The sequence below is a fragment of the Artemia franciscana genome, chromosome 18 (genome assembly GCF_032884065.1).
Source record: "Artemia franciscana chromosome 18, ASM3288406v1, whole genome shotgun sequence".
Lineage (NCBI taxonomy): Eukaryota > Metazoa > Arthropoda > Branchiopoda > Anostraca > Artemiidae > Artemia > Artemia franciscana.
The window spans coordinates 32,848,255-32,864,824 of record NC_088880.1 but is presented as its reverse complement, the minus strand read 5'-3'; the positions used below and the strand labels follow the sequence as shown (position 1 = coordinate 32,864,824).

General features: G+C 36.0%; 1 protein-coding gene across 7 annotated transcripts in view; it reads right to left on the bottom strand.

The window, feature by feature from the left end:
• LOC136038891 (transcriptional regulator ATRX homolog) overlaps window positions 1–16,570 on the bottom strand; it is a 103,423-nt gene that overhangs the window by 78,291 nt on the left and 8,562 nt on the right. For 3 of the 7 annotated variants that reach the window (XM_065722361.1, XM_065722360.1, XM_065722367.1), the window contains exons 2-3: window positions 9,753–9,815; window positions 7,088–7,207 (exon numbers count right to left, since the gene is read on the bottom strand). The exons of 1 other annotated variant lie outside the window; for it this stretch is intronic. In XM_065722361.1, the coding sequence (XP_065578433.1) occupies window positions 7,088–7,207; window positions 9,753–9,805 (173 nt within the window). In that variant the 5' untranslated portion in view covers window positions 9,806–9,815. The remainder of the gene's footprint in view (window positions 1–7,087; window positions 7,208–9,752; window positions 9,816–16,570) is intronic. 3 more of the 7 variants (XM_065722363.1, XM_065722365.1, XM_065722362.1) reach the window with 2 other exon arrangements.

Genomic DNA, 16,570 nt, shown 5'->3' with positions numbered 1-16,570 from the left:
AGACATGCAACACCAAGCATATGAGTGAGTAAAATATGAAAATGAAGAGCAAATACACACGTGGTTAGAGGACATGCGACATTGAGCATGTGAGCAAGTCAAAAATGAAAATGAAGACCAGGACAACAAGAATTACATTACGGGTCAAAATTGAAAAGATAGCGATGATTGGATTTGAGATTTTGACATGGATAAGGTCTATCGATGCATACCACACCTTTGGAAATCAAAGACCTGGACTAGATAAATCGTTGAAAGAAAAAGAAGTTTTTGTCCCACCATCTGAACAATTAAAAGAAACAAAGGTTCGGCAATATGTTTTTCATAATGACAAAAGACAAGCCGAGTCTAATAGTTGAAGGTCCAAAAAAAAAAAACATAATTTTATAAAGGCACTACTTCTAATTTAAGGTTCATTTAGACGTCATGACCTCAAGAAAAGAATTGTCAATGAATGAATGAATCAAGAAACTCGAATTGTCTGTGTTTAGAAGACAAGCAACATTATGAATCCATATGTAGAAGCCTGTCACGTGCCAAGTGCCGAGGCCCGGTGGCGAAGCCACTGGGCTTCCGGAGCCGGATTTTATATCTGTGGCATCAACATAAAAACCCAATTCTTTTGATGTATCTATTGTTATTGAAATTTCACTTTTAGATTATCGGTGATTATTAAACGAGTCCCTCATTGCTTCCAACTCGTTGCCACGAACTGTTTGAACTACAAACAATTCATGGTAACGAACTGTTTGATAATAACAATGAAAACGAAGTCTAGTAAAAGTTGAACACAACTATCCAGAACCCCTGTCTTCAAAAAGACCATCTCCATAGTACATTAATGAAAGTATTTGTTTTGTCACAAATTCAAGATCTACACAATTGGAGAGGCTTCTTTGGACCCACCTTCTCCCGTCCTGAAATCTTGATTTTCTATGTGTGACTCCATAAATGTCCTACCTTTATTACATAAATCGCCCGTTTTTGTGTTTTTTTTCGAACTGAATCTTCCTTAAAATGTTATCCCCTTCCTCCCAAATAGGTTCCCGTGTATGTATCGGTTTGGAGGTAATCCCAAAATTTAAAGGTCTTTATTCATTTTTCATATCTTTTTGAGTCTTCTTAATTCAGTCATATTGGAGAACCAGTTAATAATGGACAACATCTTTCGAAAGTTCTTAAGCCGAAATGACAAGCCATGACGAAAAAACAACAAAGAGAGGTAAAACTCAACGAAAGACAACAAACGAGACTGCGGCCAATAGAGAGAAAACATGAAAGACTAATACAACGCGGATATTTCGCCTGTATGGAAACTTCAGCACAAGAGAAACAAAGATAAAACCCTGGATTAAAAACAAATAAAACCACCACCAATATTAATAAATATAATTGTCGCAACTGATCTACGTAGGGAAAAGAAGCTATTAGAGTTACTGCAGTGAGAACATCAAAGCAATTAGCTCAGTTGCTTATCTTTGGAATTTTTGGAAAACACTTGTTTGGCATTTGCACTGAAAAAGTTAAAATCCCCCCTAAATTTTTTTCAATTTGAAAGACATTCTTTTTGTATTTCATTTTTTTTTAATGCTCTCACTATACTTCTATGAATTTGTGCCCCTACTTTCAATTCTACTGTAAACTATATTCTCCGATTCGTATGCGTCTTATCCAGGTACTTTTGGCCCCTCCCTTACTCCCCCGTCAATCAAGCCAAGTTCAATTCCTGAAAAGGGAAATATGGAAAAAACAATGATAATTTAAATATGTGACCAGTCCATTTCCTTATGACAAGTGCTAAGTGAATGATCAGAATATACGGACGCTTTCCGGTGATTATGTCCCTTTGCCTTAAAAAATATCCTTTTTTTGTTCGATTTCATTTCTTTGTTTCTAGAAACTTGTACATAAAAATTTCAGAATCATTCATCTTTGGAAAAACTCGATATTTTCTTATCCTTTTCCTCGGAAAAATTTGTATTATTATATGTTGAAACAATATTCTTAAACTGGTTAAAGTTAGCGTGCAAACATGTCTAGCAAGCTGATCGCAAAGTAAAATTGGTAGAGTCCGTATACAACAATAAAAGAAAAAAAAATGTAGCGTATATATTTTTATGGGAACCGGAGGCAGAATGTTTGGCCTCCTTTTCCCAAGTACAAAATTCCAAGTTCCCTTAGTTAGTAATTACAAGATTTACACCTTCTTTACACAAAAATTCCAAAACCAACTGAGTGTTTTCAGGACGCAATTGCGATAACAAGAGCAGGGTTTGATATTCATCAGAGGAGTAATGATTGCTAATAATTCTGAATGCCTCTTCCTTTTGCCCTGGCAAATCTTTTGCCACACAGATTTTGATTTTCAAAGGAAAACAATTATTGATTTTCAAAGAGGATTGCATATTGAATAGTTTAATTGCGAACAATACTCAGAGGGGGAAATGTTCCCAGACAGCTAAATCCTCTAAGTTCTGCTCCTGAAAAGCGTTGTATTGCAAATATAAGGAAAACTTTATAATTAAAGCATAAATTTACAATAAATATAGCGATCACTACCTACAGTCAAGGTGAGGGCATGCCCAGATAAGACTACTATTAGAAGCCAAATTCTGCGAAAAGACTATTGTGCACTTTCTTATGCTATACTTGATGGCTTGATTGTTGCTATAATTGATTGTTGAAATCCAATTCGGTGCTATTCGCATGAATGTTATAACTGAAACTTTTTTCTTTGGAAATCAGTTACTGCACTTCTGCACTGAAGAAAAGTACCTCACGCAAGTACGACAAGCGTCACCTCCTTCTGGGTCCCCCAAAAAAAACTCACGCTTTAGAAAAACCGTAAAAAAATAGCTCAAAGCCAAAAATTGCTACTAATAAAATGATGTCAGAATTGTAGTAAGTATAGAAATATGTATATAGAAATGTGAAGCAGTATGTGAAGAAAATGTGAAGAAGCAATGATCAGGACAAAACGTTCATGTACGCCCAGCTCAAATAGTAGCCGACACGGCTTTATTTCAATGCGGTATTTACTCAAATAAAGCGTCAAAAATCAAAAGCCACATCATCATTTTCAAGATTTTATTTCTTGCTTCAATACCCAAAAATGACCTCAACCCTGATCAGTTCAAAATTATTTTTCTCCATTCTTGTAAAACTCGTAAGTTACCATCTTTAGACTTATCAACGACGATACGGCCCCCGTCGAAATAGTACTTACTAGTAGGTACCAGAATTCTAGTTAACTGAAATATGTTTTCTTAAGAAACCACGACAGCACAGACTACGTATGAATTACAGCCCTATTTCCTATCCTTCTGTCCAGCTATGAAGTAGCTAAGATGTTTTACTACTGCTAATAAAAATTCATTCCAGCGGACAACCACCTCAGACAATGGCAGTCATATCAGTTTCGTAGCTATATCTAAGAGTTGCTATCTCTGAAGGGATTAAATAAAAAAAAACAAGTTTTTTTGACTGAAAGTAAGGAGCGACATTAAAACATAAAACGAACAGAAATTACTTCGTATATGAAAGAGGCTGCTTCCTCATCAACGCCCCGCTCTTTACGCTAAAGTTTGACTCTTTCTCTCAATTCTTCTTTTTAAAACAGTAAAAAACTTTAGCGTAAAGAGTGGGGCGTTGATGAGGAAGAAGCCTCTTTCATATACGAAGTAATTTCTGTTCGTTTTATGTTTTAATGTCGCTCCTTACTTTCAGTTAAAAAACCTGTTTTTTAATTTAATTTCTGAACGTTTTTGAATCAATGCATGTTTTGATTTTGGCTCTGCAGAGGAATAATTAAAACGAAATTTGCATTTTTTTTTTTTTGCTAACTGGCTTTCTCATAATTTTGATCGAATGATTTTGAGAAAAAAGAGCGGGAGAGGAAGCCTAGTTGCCCTCCGATTTTTTGGTTAATTAAAAAGGCAACTAGAACTTTTAATTTTTTACGAATCTTTTTATTAGTAAAAGATTTACGTAACTTATAAATTAGCTTACGTAAAGAACTTTTGTATTCTCATATTTTTATTACATATATGAGGGGGTTCGCCCCCTCGTCAGTACCTCGCTCTTTACACTAAAGCTTAAATTTTGTCCCAATTCATTAAGAATGACCTGAATCACAAAAGCCGTAGAATAAATAGTTGAAATTACTAAAAATACTTTAGCGTAAAGAGCGAGGTATTAGGAGGAGGTGAGCCCCTCAGAACTTTTTCATATTTATTTTTTCATTGTTTTTTTTTTAATAATGCTAGTAAATCCTGCGCTCCCTTCATGGAGATTTTCTTCACCCATGACAAATTATCGATGGAAAGTTCCCCCAGCATATCCCCCTCTTCTCAACCCCTCCCCCCAACCAAAAAAATCCTCCTGAAAACGCCTGTACACTTCCCAATAACCATTACTATATGTAAGCACTGGTCAAAGTTTGTAACTTGTTGCCCCTCCCATGGGGACTGTGGGGGAGTAAGTCGTCCCCAAAGACATAGTTATAAGGTTTTTCGACTACGTTGAATAAAATGGCTATCTCAGAATTTTGATCCGTTGACTTTGGTTAAATAATTAGTGTGGGAGGGGGCCTAGGTGCCCTCCAATTTTTTTGGTCACTTTCTGTTAGAATGAGCCCTCTTGCAACATTCTAGGACAACTGGATCGATACGATCACCCCTGGAAAAAAAAATAAATAAAAAAAAAAAAAATAAAAAAAAATAAACACGCATCCGTGATCTGCCTTCTGGCAAAAAATACAAAATTCCACATTTTTGTAGATAGGAGCTTGAAACTTCTACAGTAGGGTTCTCTGATACGTTGAATCTGATGGTGTGATTTTCGTTAAGATTCTATGACTTCTAGGGGGCGTTTCCCCCTATTTTCTAAAATAACGCAAATTTTCTCAGGCTCGTAACTTTTGATGAGTAAGACTAAACTTGATGAAACTTATATATTTAAAATCAGCATTAAAATGCGATTCTTTTGATGTAGGTATTGGTATCAAAATTCCATTTTTTAGAGTTTTGGTTACTATTGAGCCGGGTCGCTCCTTACTACAGTTCGTTACCACGACGAACTGTTTGATAAAGCTTTTTCACTGCAATGAAAACCTTAAAACATAGAAGTTGAAAACAGAAATATTCCGTGGTAAAATAAAAAGAATGTGGCATGAGAAGGAACCAAAAGAAACATCCGCATTGCAGCCATATCAGGGGGCCCTTTAATATGACAATTTTCCTTCCCATCACTACTTTAGAAGGTAATGTATAATACTACACGCAAATTAATTTGCAAAGGAAAATTCCCAAGCTTTAAAAAAGGTTTGCTTGGGATTGTTAATTAAGGATTTTTTTATAAATCTTGGACTTTATCACTCACTCATTATATTGCTTTATATATTTTATAAGCTTCGTATATTTTGAGTTAAGAACTTAGATGCAATTGTGATTTCAGTGCACCAAAAGATAATTTCAGGAAAGTGTATTCCTAGTTTAGTATTTTCCTGCGCATTATGTCCATTACATCCGCCCCCATTTCTTCAAAAATCACCAGCGATTTCCAAACATACAACACAAATTTTACTTTACACCAGATATTGGATCAAAAATTTACTTTTGATTTGGTAGGATCACAGGTGAATTAAAATTACCTTAGAACATTAAGATTTAATGTAAAACTAAACAACTTTTTAAGATGATTATGGTAAAAGGGATAGAAATGGATAGTAAAACTCTTGAATTCTAATTCAGTCACAGCAAAAATTACGAAGGAAATCGTCAGCGCTTTGTGCCATTTTGACAAAACAATTTCATATATATGTCTTTTAAAAATGTGAACTGTAATGTCTATTGTTAATAATTCAGCTCCTTGAAAACAGGGAATTTTTTTAGGCTTTTGAAATGAACATTGGGACTTTTTAGAATATGAAATATATGCCATAATAATAGCACCATATACAAGCTACATCAAATGGGAGGGAACAATTGGGTTTAAACCACAGATTATTATCTGAGTAAATGTCAGATAACAACGTAAAGGCATTGCTTTTGCAGGTAAAGTGCACAGTAGAGGCAATATACAGTAGCAAAATGTTTCTCCAAACACAACCCACACTTGATAGCACGCAATTTGAAAAGTTTCCCAAAGCGTTAGAGCCAGAGTTTTAGTTGCTACTTGGTTTTCCATCGGAAGCATTTGTCATTGCGCGTGCACGAAAGCGGGGTCATGAAGCTTATGTGGTTTTAGATGTGTGTCAAAAATCTTCAATGGAGAGTACGCTATAGGAATTTCTGCCACTAAATATTATCTCAACTGTGGTAAACAGTCAACAAGCATCTAACTATCATGGCGGCGATCAATGATGGTAATGGAAAAACAGACCTAAATAACCAGTTTTGCCTGCCTCAAAGGCCTTAGATAACGTCAGCTGGTGGCGCAAAAGGAGAAGGCAAGGAGTTCACCGAAACGCATGTAGTCTGTAAGCTATTATAAACTAGTAAATCATTGGCTACATGCATTGATATATAGTTAATCACACAATCAATATTTGGTGCATTATAAATTAAAAGATGAACCCTCCCCCATGAAATAAGTAATATCATTAATTACGCTATTGAGTTTTACTGTGGATAACGACGTTGTGTATAAAAAAAATAGATTCTTTAAAAAAAAATCCTGGACACAACCAAGACTGTACATAAAGACCGCAAATTCAGGGAGGAACTTCTCCACAATTCATCACTTTGTCTCCCGATGACTACCCATTCAAACTGGCATTCAGTGATGAAATATTCTAAGAATATTAAGACCATTTCAGAGTGTAGACTTTAAAAAAATGCATTTCCAAAACATAAATTAGCTTGTAAGTACAAACTTATAGGTAATAGACAGTTTTTACGAATTTTGACAAAAAAAAAGTTTAAATAAAAAAAAACTAAGCAAAAATGAGATTTAAAAAAGTTAAATATGTTAAAAAAATGAAATATGCTTAAAACTATTAAATTATTTAATCATTAATTAAGATGTTTTTAATAAAAAATTTAGAAAAATATTGAAATTTAGTTTAAATTACAAAAACCTAACTTACTTCGATTTATCTAATTGTCTTTCACTTGAGTTGTTATCCTTTAGGGCTCTTTGTGAATTTTCTAATAAACTGAAACATTCCTGCGAACCATCACGGAACTCTAAGTCATCAGATAAATCCCTAAAAAGATAAAAATAAATGGACGGGAAAATAGTGCTTACACAATACACACTGTCTGAGCATTGGGACCCAACTTTGACCATTAGGAGAGGGGGTGTATCACAGGTGTCAACGGCACAGGTTTAACCCCATTTTCACAAATTTTAACCAATACTTCTTTTACACTAGCTCAGCATTTCAATTTAATGCCCTCAAAGAGAGGAGAAAAAACCTCAAAATTGTGATTTCAGTTCTCGCAGAACACAGTTACGATCATCCGCACCACAAATTTTATTTACCAAGCCAGTTCGATTCCGGAGGACTAAGTTAAGGCTCATCACTACAGAGAGGGTATTGAGATATATAAATACCCTGATACAAAAATTAGAGACTCTTATTTTGGTTTTCTCAAATAAAAATCTGATAATTTATTTACCCCTGAAATATATCCTGTATTTCTTTGGCTTTTACGAAATGAATGACGAGTAATATCAGCGATTTCCCGACTTGAGACAATGGCTAAATATGTTTTCCATCCTGACTTACTTAAAACATTACCGACAATGAGAGTCAGCTTGCTTCAATAACTAGCATGATCTAATGCTACCATGGGTGGACCCAAGGGGAAGTTTTAGGGTCACGTCCCCCCTTGCATAGACCAGGGGTTCTACCAAGCAGGGGGGTGGAGGAGCGAAAAATACTAACATGGGAGCCAAAGTTTCGTTTGTGCCCCTCCCACAAACTATTTATGTATCCGCCACTGAACGTATCAATAATTTCCAAGGCAAAACTAGCCAGTGTCATAACTCTTCTCTGGTTTAGAAATACTTACGCACCAAAATTAATTAAGCGAGTGACTTACAATCATCATAATCATTAACAATGAGATTTTACAAATGCCAAGATTCAGCTTGGTTCAATAACTGGTATCTGCCCGACACATATGTCAAAATTAGTTAATACCCAAATTTCCCCATAAATCCAGACATACAACTCCATCGGAACGTTTTAATGACGCATTTTTTTTTTCTCTGCATCTACAAGATGGTTTACAGCAAAGTAATAGTAGAAGAAACTAAGTTGAACAATTGCTATCGTAAATAACGCATCGTCATTTATTTAACACCTCAAATTAAAATGAAACTTTAGTTTTTTAGCGAACTTGTAATTGACCCCCTTAATTTGGTTGGAACATATGAACTTCGGCCTGAGCCAAATATAGCTCTAAATTTTTATACACACTTCATGAACAGATGTATTCACGAAATTCATCAGCTTGAATCGTTACTACAGAGCGACTCGAACTTTAATCCATCTTTTGGGACTTGCCTCCCCCCCTCCCGAAAAGAATGATTGGAGTTCGAGTAGGTTTGTAATAACGATTCAAGTTGTATTTTGAATAAAAATGTTAATTCTCATTAATCTTGTGTTGAGTTTCCAGTTGTGTTTTCAATGGGACAGACTGTAAATTCATAGAAAAACACAAAGTGATGTAACTTTCGAAAACTTACAAGAAAACAAACAAAAATAAATACAATATAGCTCTGGAATAATTCTTTTAGTAAATCAACCTTGCTTGAATATCCATTGTAAAAATTAAAAAATATGTGAAAAAAAAGTAAGTTGCATAACCAAGTGTTTCAAACCCACCACCCCCACCACACCAAAAAAAATATGAAGTAAGCCCCATCCTTTAAAAACAAATTCTGGAGTGAAGCATCCCTGAAGCACGTCATGCATAGATCAGCATTATGTAACTAGCAAACACATAAAATAACTTCAAATGTATAGCATGCAGAGCTGTAAAGCAAAAACATAAATTCAACATAACAATAACGTATAGCAAATTACAATAGACTGTTTAAACTGTGATCAACCAATTATGGGGCAGATGGGCTGGGGCGGACCAGAGGAGGGGGGCCTGACAAATTCCGGCTTGACTTAATAGAGCAGAGTTTATATTATGGTCACTAAAGACATAACACAATTCTTGCAATAGGATCAAGTAACTTTTTCAGTGGAACAGAAAAGAATGAAATGCCGAAATTCTGACATCCCTAAGCCCCAATCTAGAATCAGGGAGGAAGAAGTTGTATAGTTTTACCTCAACATTTTAACTTCATACGTCAGTACTACAAGACTGAAAAGGCATTACCTCAAGAAGGCATAACTTCTGGGTATATAGTTTTTAAGTGAGATTCCCCCTCCCCCCTCACCCCCCAAAAAGAAGAAAAAGATCAATCCCTTACGATGGGGGAAAATTAAAAGTAAACCAAAGAAATAGACTAATTTTAAAAACATACCAAGTTTAAAGCAAAAAATTAAAACATTGTTTTTAAACTTGAGAGAGAGGGGCGCAGTCCATCCAAGTAAAGGGAAGTAAATAAAAAAAATTAAAAATAAAGGTATACAAATAAAAATAAATCAAGATTCATTCATTTCAATACAAAGAAAAATAGCAAAGAAGCTTTAAAAATGAGATGATGTCATTTGGCCCTGGGATGACGAAATTGTAGTCTAAGCAAGGGACAAAAGCAACAATCAAAAAAGAAAAAGAGAATCATACCAAGTATTATACATATCACAGTTGTTTTCATCATGCATACTTGATTCAGACATTGAAACTTGCCTATAATAAGTCAATAGAGTTGTCAAGCGTAAGCGCATGAAAACATATCAGCTTATGTGGAATATAAACATTCAAGGCAGAAACATTAAATGAAATGTTCAAAGGCAAAATCTATTTAGCATACTTAAATTTTTGCATTATGTTTCTATCAAACTACTAGAATACCTCTTAAAATTGAATTTTAACAAGGGAATCTCAAATAAATATGGTGCCCAGTCGTGTGTCTGGAGGGAGGGATTTTAACTCAGCTATAGGTTACAGGGGGTGAGGTGTGATCATATATATTCAGGGGTTATCCTGGTTGGAGAGAGTTGGGTACATATCGTTTTGATTGACACTATTATCCCACATAGAGGCATTAGACACAACAGTAGCAAGGCCTTAGAAAATAATTCTACCACAAGAAAAATCTTTTACTAAAAATGAGGCAAAAAAGAATAATGCTGTGTGAACTGAATATGTACATAGGGAGAGGGCGTGTATACAAAAGGACATTGAAGATCTGTACAGCTACATTGTACATAGGTACACAGGGGAGGGGGGCTTGCAATACAAGCATACAAACCCAGCAAATGAATAGGTTATAGAGGGACAAAATAAAAGGGCATGCCAATATTAAGATATAAGGGTTATTAATAAGCCCAAAGATGATCTGAAAAATGTATAAGTAGCTTTATTATACCCTGACAATCTAAGCTAGGAAGATCTGTGCAGCTTTCTATTTGCAGTATTTCTTAGATCAGCAAGTCCTTTGAGCTTGCAGTTGTCAGCATATTTTGTATGGTGGTAGCAAGTTGTTTAAGGATGTTGAAGATCCATTGAAGATGCTGAACAAAGAAGGCCCAAGAATGGCTCCCTTTGCAATACCACTGACACCTTGTACTTGGGGGAGCGGGAGCTTTACTATACCTTTAAAATCTAAGTTGGGAAGATGTGTGCAGCTTTCTATTGCACTATTTCGTAGACCAATAAATCGCTTGAGCTTGCAGTCATCAGCATATTTTGTATGGTGGTAGCAAGTTGTTTAGGGATGTTGAAGAGCCATTGAAGATGCTAAACAAAGAAGGCCAAAGAATGGGTCCCTTTGGAATGCCACTGACACCCTGTACTTGGGGGAGAGGGAGCTTTACTATACCCTTAAAATCTAAGCAGGGAAGACCTGTGCAGCCTTCTATTTGCAGTATTTCTTAGACCAGCAAATCCCTTGAGCTTGCAGTCATCAGCATATTTTGTATGGTGGTAGCAAGTTTAGGAACTTCGAAGAGCCATTGAAGATACTAGACAAAGTTGGCCCAAGAATAGCTCCCTTTGGAATACCACTGACACCTTGTACTTGGGGGAGCGGGAGCTTTACTATACCTTTAAAATCTAAGTTGGGAAGATGTGTGCAGCTTTCTATTGCACTATTTCGTAGACCAATAAATCGCTTGAGCTTGCATTTGTCAGCATATTTTGTATGGTGGTAGCAAGTTGTTTCGGGATGTTGAAGAGCCATTGAAGATGCTAAACAAAGAAGGACAAAGAATGGGTCCCTTTGGAATGCCACTGACACCTTGTACTTGGGAGAGAGGGGGCTTTACAAAACCCTTAAAATCTAAGCAGGGAAGACCTGTACAGCTTTCTATTTGCAGTATTTCTTAGACCAGCAAATCCCTTGAGCTTGCAGTCATCAGCATATTTTGTATGGTGGTAGCAAGTTTAGGAACTTCGAAGAGCCATTGAAGATACTAGACAAAGTTGGCCCAAGAATAACTCCCTTTGGAATGCCACTGACACCGTGTACTTGGGAGAGAGGGGGCTTTACAAAGCCCTTAAAATCTAAGCAGGGAAGACCTGTGCAGCTTTCTATTTGCAGTATTTCTTAGACCAGCAAATCCCTTGAGCTTGCAGTCATCAGCATATTTTGTATGGTGGTAGCAAGTTTAGGAACTTCGAAGAGCCATTGAAGATACTAGACAAAGTTGGCCCAAGAATAGCTCCCTTTGGAATGCCACTGACACCTTGTACTTGGAGGAGGGGATGCTGCCACTGTTGTCATACATTGTGACTCAATGACAACGTTCAGGTAGTTGATTCAAATCATCGACTACTTGATAAGAAGAAATGTTTCTGGTGTATATCTATATATATAAAAATAAGTTGTCTGTGTGTGTGTGTTGAGTGACGTCATGTTTGTGTGTCGACTGACGTCATTATAAGGATTGAGCTGTATGCGTCATGAAGTTGTTTGTCGACTGACGTCATGTTTGTCAACTGATGAAATTACATACCGGGACACCAGGACACAAATGACGACCGGGACACAGGGAATATAAATGACGACCGGGAACCTCAAAGAGAAATTACAGACTGGGACACCCGGACACAAATCACAACCAGGACACAGGGAATATAAATGACGACCAGGACACAGGGACACAACTACAACGGGGACGCCGGGGGCACAGGAGGAATATATAAATGACGACCGGGACACCGGGACACAAATGACAACCGGGACACAGGGAATATAAATGACGACCGGGACACTCAAAGAGAAATTACAAACTGGGACACCGGGACATAAATGACGACCGGGAAACAGGGAAGCATCATTAGAATAATGAGGTATAGATCTGAATACGGATTGTTTTTCCCATGGACAATTATATGTTGCATGTCCAAGAGTCAGTAAACCTTACAATCTATTTATATGCACAGACAATGGGACAGCAAAGAATGTTGTATATTCGCATGTTTTACGTAGTTAAAAACATAGTTTTTAACTACATAGTTAGTAGTTATGTAGTAGTAGTTACGTAGTTATATATATATATATATATATATATATATATATATATATATATATATATATATATATATATATATATATATATATATATATATATATATATATATATATATCTCTATTCAGAGGTGGGACACAGGGACACAACTACAATGGCGCGTAACTAATATGGCGCGTAACAACTTACGCGCGCGGGGGGGCTTGGGGGGGGGGGCGCGAAGCGCCCCACCAAGTAGGTGTTGGGGTGGCGCAAAGCACCACCCCAACAGCTAGTTTAGCTATATAATTGAGTCAATCTACAAACGTGCCATCTTGTTAAGAAATTACCTTAATAAACTCAACTCTCGCACTGCAGAGCGAATTAAGATCCTTCTTGATCTGTAAAGTAATTATGGACAACCTTTCAAAAAAAGGTAAGATTGATCAGTCTGTAATAAATAGTGTCAGGTAACCTGAACACAAAAGAAAAGAGCTTGTCTTAGAAGTCCCATAGGATATCAGATAAATCATAAGATTTTTCAGTCTGTAATAAATCGTATCAGGTAATCTGAACACAAAAGAGGAGAGCTTGTCTTAGAATCCCCATAGGATATCAGTCAGATATTCATCATAAGATTGATCAGTCTGTAATAAATAGTGTCAGCTAATCTGAACACAAAAGAGGAGAGTTTGTCTTAGAAGTCCCATAGGATATCAGTCTGATATCAGATAAATCATAAGATTTTTCAGTCTGTAATAAATCATATCAGGTAATCTGAACACAAAAGAGAAGAGCTTGTTGTAGAAGCCCCATAGGATACCAGTCTGATATTCATCATAAGATTGATCAGTCTGTAATAAATAGTGTCAGGTAATCTGAACACAAAAGAGAAGAGTCTGTCTTAGAAGTCCCATAGGATATCAGTCTGATATCAGATAAATCATAAGATTTTTCAGTCTGTAATAAATCATATCAGGTAATATGAACACAAAAGAGAAGAGCTTGTCGTAAAAGCCCCATAGGATATCAGTCTGATATTCATCATAAGATTGATCAGTCTGTAATAAATAGTGTCAGGTAATCTGAACACAAAAGAGAAGAGCTTGTCTTAGAAGCCCCATAGGATATCAGTCTGATATTCATCATAAGATTGATCAGTCTGTAATAAATAGTGTCAGGTAATCTGAACACAAAAGAGAAGAGTTTGTCTTAGAAGTCCCATAAGATGTCAGTCTGATATAAGATAAATCATAAGATTTTTCAGTCTGTAATAAATCATATCAGGTAATCTGAACACAAAAGAGAAGAGTTTTTCATAGAAGCCCCATAGGATACCAGTCTGATATTCATCATAAGATTGATCAGTTCTGTAATAAATAGTGTCAGGTAATCTGAACACAAAAGAGAAGTTTGAATAGAAGTCCCATAGGATATCATTCTGATATCAGATAAATCATAAGATTTTTCAGTCTGTAATAAATCATATCAGGTAATCTGAACACAAAAGAGAAGAGTTTGTCTTAGAAGTCCCATAGGATATCAGTCTGATATCAGATAAATCATAAGATTTTTCAGTCTGTAATAAATCATGTCAGGTAATCTGAACACAAAAGAGAAGAGCTTGTCGTAGAAGCCCCATAGGATACCAGTCTGATATTCATCATAAGATTGATCAGTCTGTAATAAATAGTGTCAGGTAATCTGAACACAAAAGAGAAGAGTTTGTCTTAGAAATCCCATAGGATAGTGTGCAAGTGAATTTTAGAACATAATAAGCTGCTTGTGTTTAGACACTGTTTGTACATTGGACAGCAGAAGCATACTAACCAGCAAAAATGGAGCTTACCAGCAAGAATCATTTCAAGACCCCTTTCATCTTCTATTTTAAGATGACCATTGCTTAACTAGCAAGGGAGCTATAAAAAATATTGGCATTTGGGATTTTGAGCATCAAAATGGATAGTGCAATACTTGGATAAGGTAAAACCAAGTAGCCTGTCAGTATAGCTTCCATGTTATTTGGTACTGTTATTGACTAGAAGTCCAGTATGTCAAGTAATCAGCAAAAACTAATCATAATTTCTGTTTAGAGACATTTTGCTACTTGGAAAATTGTTCAGCTAAGTGAATGAAACTTTCAAGAGTGGATCTACAACCCAAATAATGGACAGAGAAGGTGTTGAAGGTTGAAGGCATTGAATGGACCAGATAAGGTCCAATAATCGCAGAGAAGCTTTAACATCATCTTCTTCCCCACATATAAAGCTCTAAGATTAAGTGATGATAGCTGGGCTTAGAATCTGCATCACTTGGACTGTATAAGGTGGGCTCATGCCTTAAAAAAGGAGGAACTTCGTAAATTTGAGAGTTGCAGTGACCCAATTTTTGATGCCACCTTGTAGCTATGCTGTTAACTATTTTTGAAAAGAACTGCACATTGTTTGCCATATTGGATGTTTAGTCAGTTGTCAGCTGTTGAAAAGGTTGCATGTGGTTTTGTACAATTTAAAATTAATTATTTCTTTAAAAATTCATTGGAGCAATCCCATTAAATTTTGTTAAAAGAATGAAATAAAGTTTCATTGGAGGAATCCCATTAAATTTTGTTAAAAGAATAGAATAAAGCACAACAAAGATGTTGAAATGTGACTTATTGCTTTTGATGAGTCTGTAATCAGTAAAACAAGGGTTTGAAAGCAGTATATGAATTGCCAAGAAGACTGCAAAGAAACTGAAGATGATGAGAATGATAAGCTGATGAAAAGATGAAACTAAAGATATATCTTGAGCATGCAACAGCAAAATTTTTGCTAAATACTTGAACTTTGAAGAAAAAAAACAGTGCGTCTTGCAGCTCAGGAACTCCTAAATGATACTAATAACATTCCAGGGCTACTAAAATGTAATAATGAAACATTGGTTCATGGACATGGCATACAAACTGTGGTTTAATATAGCTGAAGCATTCTGGATCATGAAGTCCTAAAAAGCTCAACAAGCATGGTTAAATATTAATGTTATGTTCACTACATTCTATAATTCTTATAGCATAATCCATAACAAGGACAAGCAACTAATAATTTTAAATCACATGCAAGGGCAATAAGGATGAATCCTTTAGATGTCAGTTAGTGATGATGGTGACTTAGCTTGTTGGTTGCATCCCAAACTGAGAGCCATGGCTTACTGCATCAATTTCTGTCAACAGCTGACATGAGGCTTTCAACATTAGGAGATATGACCATATTCTGGCTAAGAGAGTTCTGTATGCCAACCATGCAGTTGGATGAAGAGTTTTTTTGCAGCCTTGTATTAGCACATTTCTGATAGAGCTTCAAGTGACCTTCCATTCTTGGAAGAATGTGTATCTGGAGTAGAGATGATACCATGGTTGCAAATCAATTTGTATGTTGTTGATATATCCCCTGTTGATATATCCCCTGTCTTACATTGTGAGACACAGTATTTCAAGCATTTAAGTAGAGTGGAATACAGCAAATTCTGAAAAGTAGCAATAAACATCCCAAATTCTAATTTTGACCAAAGAACCCCCTTTAGAAGATTAGTAACCACTGCTGGGGTGATGGAGTTTGTTGAATTGGAGTTTGTCATCAACCAAAACTGCCAGATCTTCTGTGCAGTGACTTGTTTCCAGAAGTATCACATGATTCCCAAAAATATCTACCTTAGTAGATGCTCCATGCCTATCTACCTTAGTTCTGCCCTAGGATGGATGATAGACTATCTATCAACAAGTGAAATGACAGCATTTTGTTACAATTTTGAAAAAGGGTTATGTCAGCTCTGCCTCTCACTGAGACTATCAGTCTTGGCTTTGCTCCAATTAAACATGGCTCTCATGTCTTTCATCCCTTCCACCAAGTTGATTTTAGTTCAAAAGTCAATGGAAAGTGTGGCCTTGTATTTCTGAATATTAAATTCTAGACCCAAGGTTTTTAGCCCACATTGAGAATGGATTGAGATCTG